Source organism: Lepidothrix coronata, unplaced genomic scaffold (assembly GCF_001604755.1).
Source record: "Lepidothrix coronata isolate B3197 unplaced genomic scaffold, Lepidothrix_coronata-1.0 Scaffold15, whole genome shotgun sequence".
In the NCBI taxonomy this organism is placed as follows: Eukaryota; Metazoa; Chordata; class Aves; order Passeriformes; family Pipridae; genus Lepidothrix; species Lepidothrix coronata.
Genome location: NW_016690195.1, coordinates 2898203 through 2909525, shown reverse-complemented (window position 1 = coordinate 2909525; position 11323 = coordinate 2898203). Strand labels below are relative to the sequence as shown.

Below are 11323 nucleotides of genomic sequence, written 5' to 3'. Positions count from 1 at the left end.
AAATAAATAACAAAGACAGTGTTTTGTTTCTATTCTCCTCTTTGCACTTGCATTATCCTAACACGTGTGTGATTATATTTTGCACCAAATTAATTCAACTTCCTTTGAAAAACCCAAATGAAGATGTTTAAGCAAGTGTTGTGGAGTAATTTATACTAAAACAGATACTAAATTTTAATAGAAGACAAAAAACAAGTTCTGTTATCATATCCAAAATTTTAATGTATGAATTGATTTACACAGATATAACAAGCATTAGGATTTAATCCAATGGACTGAGATAATCCCAGAGTTCCATAATTCCATAATCCATATGTTTTCCTTGTTCCATTTTTCTCCATGTGCCTTTTCTGGCAAGCTATAAAAGTTTCTGCATCTCTGCCAATTGCGTTGTGTTTTTTCTTCAGCCACCAGCAAATACAAGGTTTCTACTCTCCTGGGAGTAAAGTGAATGATTCAGCTAAGCTTTTGTTTGAGCTCTACGAGAACTGTGTTAGTGAAGCTGTTGAATGAAGGAACAAACTCTCAAATTTGGAAGAATCTAAAGTTGCTTTATATTCAGGAGCTCTAGCTGTGTCAGTTCTAAGTGCTGGTTTTAAGCTGTTTCTGAATTTGAAAGCAATAAAAAGGGAAGAAAATTAAACCATTACTGGAGCTTTCTACTTTCATACTGATTTGTGGTAAAGCGGCACCGTTTCTTCTGGATTATGGACTATTGTGGCAGAACAGCAGCAGCATAATACATGTTGACTTAATGAAGAAAGAGGCTGTTTTCACTTGTGAACACACAAAAGTAATTTTTTATATTGTACAAACTATATAAAATTAATTTTTATATTGCATAAATTATATAAACAAAAATACAAACACTGATTTTTGCCCACAGTTAAGTCACCTTATATCACATTGCTCATATAAAAGGATTAATGAGAATGTGCAACACACACTCATTTCAAAGTCTTTATGTTAACAAAGTAGACAACGTGCTATGCAATGGTCTTAGAAGTGAAAATTAGTGTCACTTGAATCAAAACTTACCTTTGGTAGGTGCAACTGAAATGGTTAATGGAGGAAGAAAGATGTCACACAAACCTATCCCCACTGAGTTATAAACTGCGATTTCAGATATATGGAAGAAAATCTTAGAGTAGAAACAATTTATACTAAATTGCACTGGTATGACTAAGCAAAGCTTGAACTTGTCTGTCATGTGAAGAAGGAAATCATTATTTCTTTTGACCTCAAAGACATCCATGCCAGCAGGGATGGAAGGTGCTATTACTCTTCTAAGAGTCAGGCAGGCAGTCTAAAAGCAGTGTCAAGATATATTTCATTGTGCTACTCATGTCAGAAAAGTGGTCATCTGGGCTTGCTCAAGCAAATCTCCAACAGGTTTTTTGAAAAGACAGGAATATATCTAAGAATTCAGTAGCACTGACTGTTCAAGTATGTGAGATAAACCCCATTTGAATTTGACGAGGAACAGTTCAAAGAACTGAGCAGATGTGAAAGAGGATATCCTGAGCTAATAAGAAAAGATCATAAATTTACAAATGGAGAGGTCCATAAAGTGATGATAAATGTGGTGGATAAGAACCAAGAGTATCTCCTCTTGGAGAGCAGCCTTCCAGCTGCCTCAAAAGCACGCAAAATAAAAGCCTTCAGTTATTAACACCTATGAGAGTGGACTTGCAGGACACAATGCGCTTGAGACAGTGGGAAAGATTTCTCTGTTAATCTGAGTGAATAATCACAAGTAACCACATGCATTTGAGAAATTACCATTCCTTGATTTTGAATGATTGACACCCCACCTGACAGAGGGTGACTGACCATCTCTGAGGTAACTTCTCGTTGCTTTGCAATGTAACTCCTGGGCTTAAACCACCAGTGAAAGGTTCTCTGATACATGAAAAAGCCAAATTTGAATCACTGCTGGATCTTCCATGGAGGATAGAGTGAGTATGGATCACCTGCTTCCGTCATGAGATATGCTTAACTTGAAGGGCATTGAGTCAGGGAAACAGTGCTGACATGGCTGGGAAAAAGAGCTGAGACAAAACTTTCCAGCAATTGTTGGTCACAGAAGTGCTTGGAGACATTTGAGAAATTATCTCCCTTTGCTTGCAACCTGACTTTGTATGCTGCTTATAAATAAACAGGACTACTTCAGAAATATCTGGATCTGTCATCAAAATGTCCTCCTAAATGAAATTAATGTGAATTGTGCACTTTGATTAAAAAGGGGTAAGTTCTGGAAGGTGGTCATGGTCAGTTCTGGAAGGATTAAATTATTGATTTTCCCAGGCATACAATTAAAAGCATCTCAGACTTTAGAAATTTATAGGGGTGGAGATAAATGAAAAACTTTGCCTTTCATGTGAGGAGTATCATATGAACTCTCCTTAGTCCAAATTCTGTCCAGATCCAAGTTCAGTCATGGGCAGCTGGCAGCTATACTTCAGAAGGCATCAGCCCCATTGTAGCTTATCTTCAAAATGCTTCAAAATCCCTTCTAGAGAAGGCAAGCTGCATCCACACTGCATAGCCAAGGAGCTTGCTTGGTCTGTATCCAGCAGGCTTTCCACCAGCTCACCCCTGCCCTTTTCTGGTGTGCTGTGTATGGCACTTTCCTGCCCAAGTATGGCAAATGACCAGGATAATGGTGTTGCTGATGGGACCAAGATGTGCTAGGGCCATCTGGGATGATCAGGGTTGGATACCAAGTTCTTGTATGGGGGAGCATCTCCAACAATTGATGGGGGTGGCTGGCAGAAGCCCATGGCAGAGGACAGTGCTCTGAAACCTCATCACCCTTAAGACTGCTGATTTATTGCTGATCATGATGGAAGTATTTGAAGCCATAATCCAGATTGTTTCTCCTTAAGTGTACTGAGTGTGTTTGTAAGTTGGTGACTTACCAGTGATATTACCACAACTAGTAGATATGGAGTATTTTGCCTGTGTCTGTGTCTGTGTGTCTTCTGCTGGGTTGTTCTAGTTGGAAAGTGACAGAGTAGGCTCTAAAGCAAGGGTGTGTATGCAAGTAGGTTGTGCTGATAAAACATTCATTAGGTGATAGAAGGCTACAACTTTATAGTGGTTGAAGGGAAACAGGATTGTAGCAGGGTAAGAGTAGAGGCATTCAACATGCGAGTGCAGACGGATATTAAGGATGCCAGGACTGTAAGCGCAATTCGCACATGGTCAGTTATCAGTCACTAGAGAACAACCCTGTGGATTGGATTAAATCTGTTTTAGGGATAAAAAAAGAGAACAATGAGCCTCCAAAATCAGTAAAATATGCTGTATATAGCAAATTCAGACAAATCATGGAATTGCAAACCAAGGAGGAAGGAGCAAGTTAGCAGATGTGTTGGAAAACATAAAAACACCAAGGGGCATTCTGAGGCAGAGTTATAGGTGTGGTGTGTGTTACTGATTTCCCCTCCCAATTTTCAGGAATTTGCTGAGACAGCTAATGCATATGTAACACTACTAATGTATATGTAACACAACTAATGCATATGTAACATTGTGTCACATAAAAAAGGCTGAACCAAGGCAATAGGTGTGCATGTTTGGCGAGATTACTCCCCGTGCACCCGGCGCTGTAAATAAACACACCTGCTTCAATACTCTTTGTGAGTTTTGGGGTTTGTTTCTGCAAGTCGTGTCCCAAGTGCACAGAGAAGCCAAGCAGGATGAGGACAGCCCCAGACAGTGGGGTGGGTGCTGAGCAGTGGGTCTCCATCCTGGGAATAGGCTGTAATAACTGGACAATTTGGACTATCCGTATTAGTAAATTGCTGTATAACCAGACTGATAGCAATTACTTAATTGGACTGTTAGCATTTTTATTAGACTAATAATAAATTCTTGGCTGTGCATATAATAACGTATTTCTTTAGCCCCTGTAAATTGTACTGACTGTCCTGGAGCTCTGGCAGCTACACTTCGGTACAGCCACCAATACAGACAACCCTTCCGAGAGCCCTGTGGCATTTTTGTGAACAGCCCGAGGCTGCAGTAAAGACACAAGGTAACAACTTCCTTTACCCAGACTGTAACTTCTAATGCAGTGGAGAAGTACTTGTAACTTGAGCACAATACCCGGTGTAACTGAGGGGACAGCAGTCGGTATGTAGAAGGCCAGTAATGTGGAAAGAGTGGTGCATTGCAGTGAAAGGGGTAAACATGGTAGGTACCAGGAGGGCTGAGCCAGGGGTGGAATGAGGAATGTGTGCAGTATCATTCTGTCTGGAGAAGGAGGAGGATGGATACATAAAATCTGGGGGTTTGGGCTGCTGTTAGGCTGCCTAGGTGTTATTCCCCAGGAAGCTGGAAAGGAGGAGCTGATGAGAAATGGCTTTCACGATGTGTGAGAACACCTTCCCCAGAGCACTTAAAGGATTGCTCTGCAGATCACAAAAGCTGTTTATAACACGATGCCACTGCTTTGTGAGACGTACCCTGGGGCATAATGCAAAGGCATCCATGTCCATGGTGTGCTGGGATGCCAGTGGGGTGGTACCGGTCTCCGGTCTCCGTAGGGCAGAGACACGACAAAAATGGTGCTGTCTGCAAAGAGCAGCTCCTGGGCCAGCTCGATTTTATCGTAGAGGGAACTGGTTGTTTTGTTCTTGTGTTCACCAGGAGTGAACACGCACATGTGCCCTGTGTGCAGAACAGATGGTCTGGGACTAGGATCCAGGAGCAAATATTGGAGCTAAGGGATTCGGCAGCGGAAATTCACCCCATGATAAATGTGCATTTGTAACATGAAATACCAGTGAGACCTTATTAGACAGAACTGAAAAATATCTGTATAGTGCAGGCATAAGAAGCTACTTTCTTACCACAGATGCAAGTAATTAATACATTGTAAGAAAAGACAGCAGGCAGACAGATAAACAGCAATGATGACAGCAATTTCCTGGTGGAAAATGTGGCCCAGTATATGTTCTAGAAGTTATTCTGTTGTATTTGTTAATTAATCTTCTAAATTGTCAAAAGACTGCCATGATATCAGGCATGATCAAGGGACAGAAAATCCTTGTTAGGTGTGAAATCTCAGCTAGATTAGTAAACTACTGCATTCCAGGAGTAGGTGTAAAATGGTTGCCTCCACAATGATTTTATATGTTAGTTCATCTGAAAGATGCTTTTGAATTGGAAACATGAATAATGAATATCATTTGCATAGAACACGATGTGTGTCCATTAATATTGAACTCCCTACATCCCAACAGTTCCCAAAGGTGATGATACTACTTGAGTGGAGTTGTGGCTGCTCAGTGAATTAATGAGAACTTTGCTCCCGAGTTTGTCAGCAGCTGTGATCATGAACTGTAGCTTCACAGGGTCCATGTCTGAATTGGTAAAATTATGCTCTCAATAATATAGTAATGTATCTAATAATGTGCCAAAAAATTATGTCATATTAGTAGTCTGAAGTGGAAAAACTGTTCAGGAGGACTAATTTGAGGGCAAAGGAAATGTCACTGCACTGCAGAAGGTCTATTTTAAAGACATGGACAAGCCACAGAACCCAACATTTTAGGTTCAAATCACCTTTCATCCCTTTAGTCAGGTAAACTGAACATTAAGCCACTTACTATATGTGACCTGGAAAGTTCTATCTGCCTTGCATAAACAAGCCCAATAGTTTAATTTCCTTGTAAAATCAGATATAGATGACTATAAATATTTTCATGCCTTTTGTATTTGACAGTTCCTCACAGCTGATAAAGAATAGGCTGCTACTTAGATATGGTGCCTTTTCTTAAGCACTTTTTTTGCTGTGAGCAAATTGTTCTTTCTGTCGATGCAGTAATACCCATGACATATTTCCCTATATCCAAACATGTGGATGTTTTGCAACGGTTAATGGAAACTAAATTAAAGCTGAGTAATACTGACTATAATGCCAGAGTGTGCAGGCAAGGCTAATTAATACAACTGGAAGCATGGCTCAGTCCTGGCCTGTGACACCACTCTCTTTCTTTCTCCCTCAATCTTATTTTTTACCTAAGCAGGTACCTACAGCACCCTAAAACTACTTGTTTTAAACAGTCTTGAAAGGAGAGATTTATAGCAGCATCCCAGTTTTTTGCACTCAAGACTTAAATGATATTGAATCCTCTAGAAAGCAAAGAAAAGCTGTTGTATTATGCCTTCTTCCTTCTTGCTTATCAACACCCTTCTATCAGTAAGATTACAGTATTTCCTAGATTTCAGTGTTTGCTGAGTTCTTCTATGCAAGGAGCTGTTGCAAATAAACTTGGATTTTATTTCAAGTGGCATATGTCAACAAATGTCTTTTCTAGTGAACGAGCTAACTTTTTATGTTATATTAATGATCCAACTTTGCCATTAGTTTACTGATGGGCAGGAGAACAGCTTTTAACTCTGGTTATTATGCATAGGGTACCTGAAAAAAAGTCTGAAAAGCAGACTGGAGGACTTGAAAACATGAGGGTGATAACAGGACAGAATGAGATCTGGCATCCCTGCTTCTTAGACCACCACATCTTATTTATTGCTGGTACCTTTTTCACATGCTTCACTGAGACAATCTGGAAAGGAGGCACCTGGAAAGGCACCAGTGCAACAGGGGATGCTTGGCCTGAGGACTCTGAAGGTTTAGTTTTGAAACACTGCAGTGTATCAAGTTCTTCAAAATATTTGCCTCACTGTGAAATGAAAACCTACTGTGGACTCACTGTGTACACATTGTTGTAGCTCATGTAGCACCTCCCAAGCACTAATTTTAGAAATGCTACCTCACCCCTCCCAGAGGCAGAGAGAAACCAAGTCCATTAAACCTAAGCTTTGGGAGCTTCACTTGCAACAAGGCCCCCTCCCCCCACCCTGCCAGTCACTTCTTGCACCAACAAGGGTTCTGCTTCTAAGGCACAGTCTGCTGACCTTGGAATCATCCCATTTGCAGGGTTCCCCTGGGCTCTTACATGCCTGACTGAGGGACTGTGGCTTCCTCATGTCCCCAGATCCTTTTTCTTTTGGCACATCTGAAAGCCATTCCTTTGTTACTATTCTTCCTTTTCCACAGGAAACAAACCAGTTCCTGTGTCAGCATCCTGGCCAGGAATCAAAGAAACAAGCTACTTGTCAGGCAACACCCGGGGCACAGGCAATTAGGATGGGGATGGTATTTCAGCAAGAGCCTTTCTGGCACTAAGGAAAAATATCATGTAAATTTACTGCAATTTTGGAAAAAAAAAAGTGCTGTGTGTAAAAGTTATGAGTTTATTTCTATGGCACGGATCAAACAACACCGTAGCTCCTTTTCTACCCTGTGCCTTCCGGTTCAGGCAGGAGTAAAGAACATTTTTTTATTTATGTATTCTATTTGCCTCATAGTTGCCTTATGATATCTTACTAGAGAAAATGTCTCAGATTCCCAGTGTCTTCCACTTTAGCTATGACAGCAACCACAAATTCTCAATCTATAATTACAGAGGTACAACTGCATTTTGACCTCACAAGCCCTCCTTGGCAAATATACTGATTTCTTATGGGGAATACATGTATTTTACCTTCTTTGATTTGACCACACAGTCCATGAGTCACAACATGAGGACATCAGATACAGAAATATTCTGATTCCCTGAGGAGGTGGGAACCATTCGTTATACCTTTGCAGTCTTTGATCTCAGGTCTGGAAGATAAATTAATCACAAACACAGGAATGTCAAATGAGTGAAGTAATAAACAGACACTTTAAAAATTTTGTTTATTTTCATTTTCAATTTCAAGGTCAATCTTCAATAATATGCAGCTAAAATGAGAGTACAAAAATGTTCCCATTAGTCTAATTTGAATTTAGACATATTATTTGCAAATAAAACTAAGCCTGCTTTTTTCAAATACCATTTCCGTGCACAAACTATATAACTCATTCTTTTCATAAGGCATGTAGAGCAGATTTCAGTTCAAACATTAAAATATTTCACACTTGGGCATCGGAATTTAAAACAGAAATTAAAGGTTCTCAAAAAAATGTGCCTGAACTGCAGAAGTACACACTACAGACATTACCATGTACTCATGCAGAGACATGCACATATGAATATCTATGTATATGAACATACTAGGAAGATCAAAAATACCTGTTTTCTGTTTTTTAAGCAATCTCAGTCATTTAACTAACAAGAATGCATGTTTAACCCAGTATTCATATATTGCTTGCACAATAATTATATTTTCCTATTTTTTCAGTACAAAATCATTTCAGTCACACAGTAAAATTTTGTGTCTTCCAGTCAATGTCCTGCAGTAATGCTGAAATTCTGAAATACATTAAGGAAGTATAAGGGAGAAGTTGAAGGAATAATGCAAGATAAAATTGCACTGAGTCTTTGAGAAGATTAATTTGCCTAATGATGAATTGGTAACTGTAAATCCTTGCTCTTCTTTAGTCAATGGAAATGTTCACTTTCTTTTGAGTGATTTCATTTCTCACATAGTGGAAGAAGATGTATTTTACAGGTATACAAACATCAAAGGAAAATCCTATATATACATTGTATAGGAATTATGGAAACATGGAAAAGTTCCTTTCTGTTTGAAAACTGAACTCAGGTAAATCCTAAAAACTCACCAGCTTTTGGCAAATCATTTCAGCAGAAAGCGTGTTGTTACAGTGTACCTGTAGAAATCCTCATGTGCAGCCAAGGGACTTCGAACAAATTATGTCTTTGGGGAGAAAATTATATTTCAAAAATCCTGTCACATAAGAAGACAGAAATGCCCGCAGGTCCTTTATCTGAAAGTCCATGTCTTTAAACATGGTTACTTTATTTTATGTATTTGAGCCTTTTATATTTGGAAGATATTTCATTTGCTACTCAAAGAACAGACCCTGTAAATAAGACTTCACTCCCAAGATGGCCACCTGTCACCCCAGATGATTCTTTGAGCTTGCCTATTCCACTAAAACCAGGACAGGAACCTATTTTTAGGACTTTACATTGTCTTAGGCAGTATAGATTAGATCCTGTCACCCCAATTACACAATTGGTATATTATTTTACAAACAAATTGCTTGTTTCTACTGGTGGTTATCTCTAGTAGAAGGAAAGTAAACATAAATACACATTTCTAGAACCTACTTTGAGTTTTATTAAGGTCATTGGAAGCTTGCACACTAAGAACTAAAAAGCCACCTGGGAAATAATATAATTTCAATTACAGCCTAATGAATAAGAACAGTAATGTATTACATGAGGAGAGTGTATAATATCCCCTCTACCCTTTAATGCATCAGCATCATTATTCACTTTCTGTAGTTTTCCTGTATCATGCAGGTTTATACTGCACTCTCTCTGCCAGTAAATCCTTTAAAAATATGCTATGGTCTGCAAAAGTCTTGCACTAGTTCTGGATTTCAGTTTGCCTTTTTGTTAGAATAATTAATAAGCAATTCCAATTGCATAGACTTGTTGTACTACATGGAAAGTAATAAGTACTCACACACCTAGCAGCAAGCCATTAAAATGATCCTAATATGGAATAAATTGGGGTTCAGTCCCAGAATTCTATTTATACCTGTTTGCTCATGAAAAGGACTTTTTACCATTCATACATGGATTTTCTTCCCAATGCTATCTATTTGTTATGAACAACTTTTAAAGAGTTCTTATAAATGGCCCTCTAAGGATACCCATATATATATATATATGTCTATGGGGGAGGCAAATAAATTTACCTCTTTTGTCTTATAAACATGCAAACCCACTGAGAATATATATTATTATTTCTATATTGAGAAGTAATATGTTGAATTAATTCCTGGACTTTACTACAATGAATATTTATATTTCTTTTAGATGTATATTCATGATAATCGTGGAGCACTGTGATACAGGATGCTTACAATGCAATTAAATAATTTCTGAAGAGCAAATTAATTATATCTTAAAATAAAGTTAATTTTTTGAGCTGACATTACAATATGGCTTTAAGAATTATGGTTATTTTCATGAAATGTTAATGACAATCTTTTTCTAAGTCAGTCTGAGCCTCAACATAATTAAAGGGCCATATATGAAAACTAAGTAGCCATAGCTCTACTTGCCAGCTAAGACTAAGAACTTCATGTAAGGCTGGTCAACATGAAAGTTACTGTTTTTAAGACCAAAATTATGTCAGTACAGACAATAAATTAAAACTAGGTAATTGAAAGTTTAATATATAAAAAGGTTACTGTATGACTTGACTATATATAACCAATATATATAGTTGAAAACAGATTTAGTGGAAGTCACCTGTGTGTCACTTTCTGAGAAGTCTGGGTTTGAGTTTTTTGAAAGTGAGTGCTTTAAAAGAACTCTGTGGGTTTGAATGTGCACACTCAAAAATCTCTATGACTAAAAATGCAGATTCATTTGTTCATTTCCTGATTTTAATTGTGATGAGCTGTACCTCTTATTATCCAGCCTGATCTTAATAGCAATGCAGAATAGGACATACCCAAGGGATAACACAGAAGTTAGTGAAAAAGAAATGGCACGAATTTTGTTGTATGTCTGTGTAGTGCCACTGCTTTAGATAAATGATGTCTAAAGATCCTACAGTGTCTGCAGCTGGTTTCCACAAACCCTGCTTCTGAAGGCACTCAACAGCAGCTGCCTGCTATATTCAACCTGGAACATCTGGAGATCTTCACATCTTCAGCGACAGATGACATTTAAAGTGTAGTGAAGCATTGTTAAATCCATCCTCACCTCCAATTTTCTTTGTCAATTGGCACAATTCTTTGTTTTCCTTCTGTCACTTTGTCTGATGCTTTTTGTAACATTAATGGCAACTTCTTTTGTGGACATTTTCTGTGGGTTCCATTTACTCTGTAAGAGATTTAAACAGTACAGTGAATTCAATGACACTGACAGCAGAGTCATTGGCAATTACCTCCTAACTTATGAAAACAGTTCTACTTTATAAACAGAATGCCTCCAGCATCCTTCACACGGAACTGTGATGCAGAGCAACTTTCTCATTCAGCAGGGACACAAGTTTTTATAACTGCTATACAGGCTGTGGACGACAGCAGACTTTGGATCAACCCTCTTGACTATAATTATGATCTCTGCATGTGTGTACTCTAAAAGCAGAGCAAATAAATCTGGTTTCAGTCCAGAATTGAAAATTAGAGGTTCCTTTTGATGTCACTGGGAGCTGTGCATCACTAGCCTGTGGTGGTTTGGACCTTGGTTTTTCCCCCAGAGGCTGAAAAAGTGGTAGACCCCAAGGGGTGGAAACCCCTGGATGTTTTGAAGTTTTGCCCAATGGGCGCTCCTGC

The 11323-nt window shown here is 38.6% G+C and overlaps 1 protein-coding gene across 2 annotated transcripts in view; it reads right to left on the bottom strand.

Moving 5' to 3' along the window:
• Nucleotides 1-244: 244 nt before the first annotated feature.
• The window catches only part of BAALC (brain and acute leukemia, cytoplasmic), a 36472-nt gene continuing 25393 nt past the window's right edge, over nucleotides 245-11323 (bottom strand). Inside the window, exons 3-4 of one of the 2 annotated variants that reach the window (XM_017806536.1) lie at nucleotides 10749-10868; nucleotides 245-3252 (exon numbers count right to left, since the gene is read on the bottom strand). In XM_017806536.1, the coding sequence (XP_017662025.1) occupies nucleotides 10764-10868 (105 nt within the window). In that variant the 3' untranslated portion in view covers nucleotides 245-3252; nucleotides 10749-10763. Of the gene's footprint in view, nucleotides 3253-7747; nucleotides 10869-11323 lie in introns of those variants that run through there. The other variant, XM_017806535.1, reaches the window with a different exon arrangement.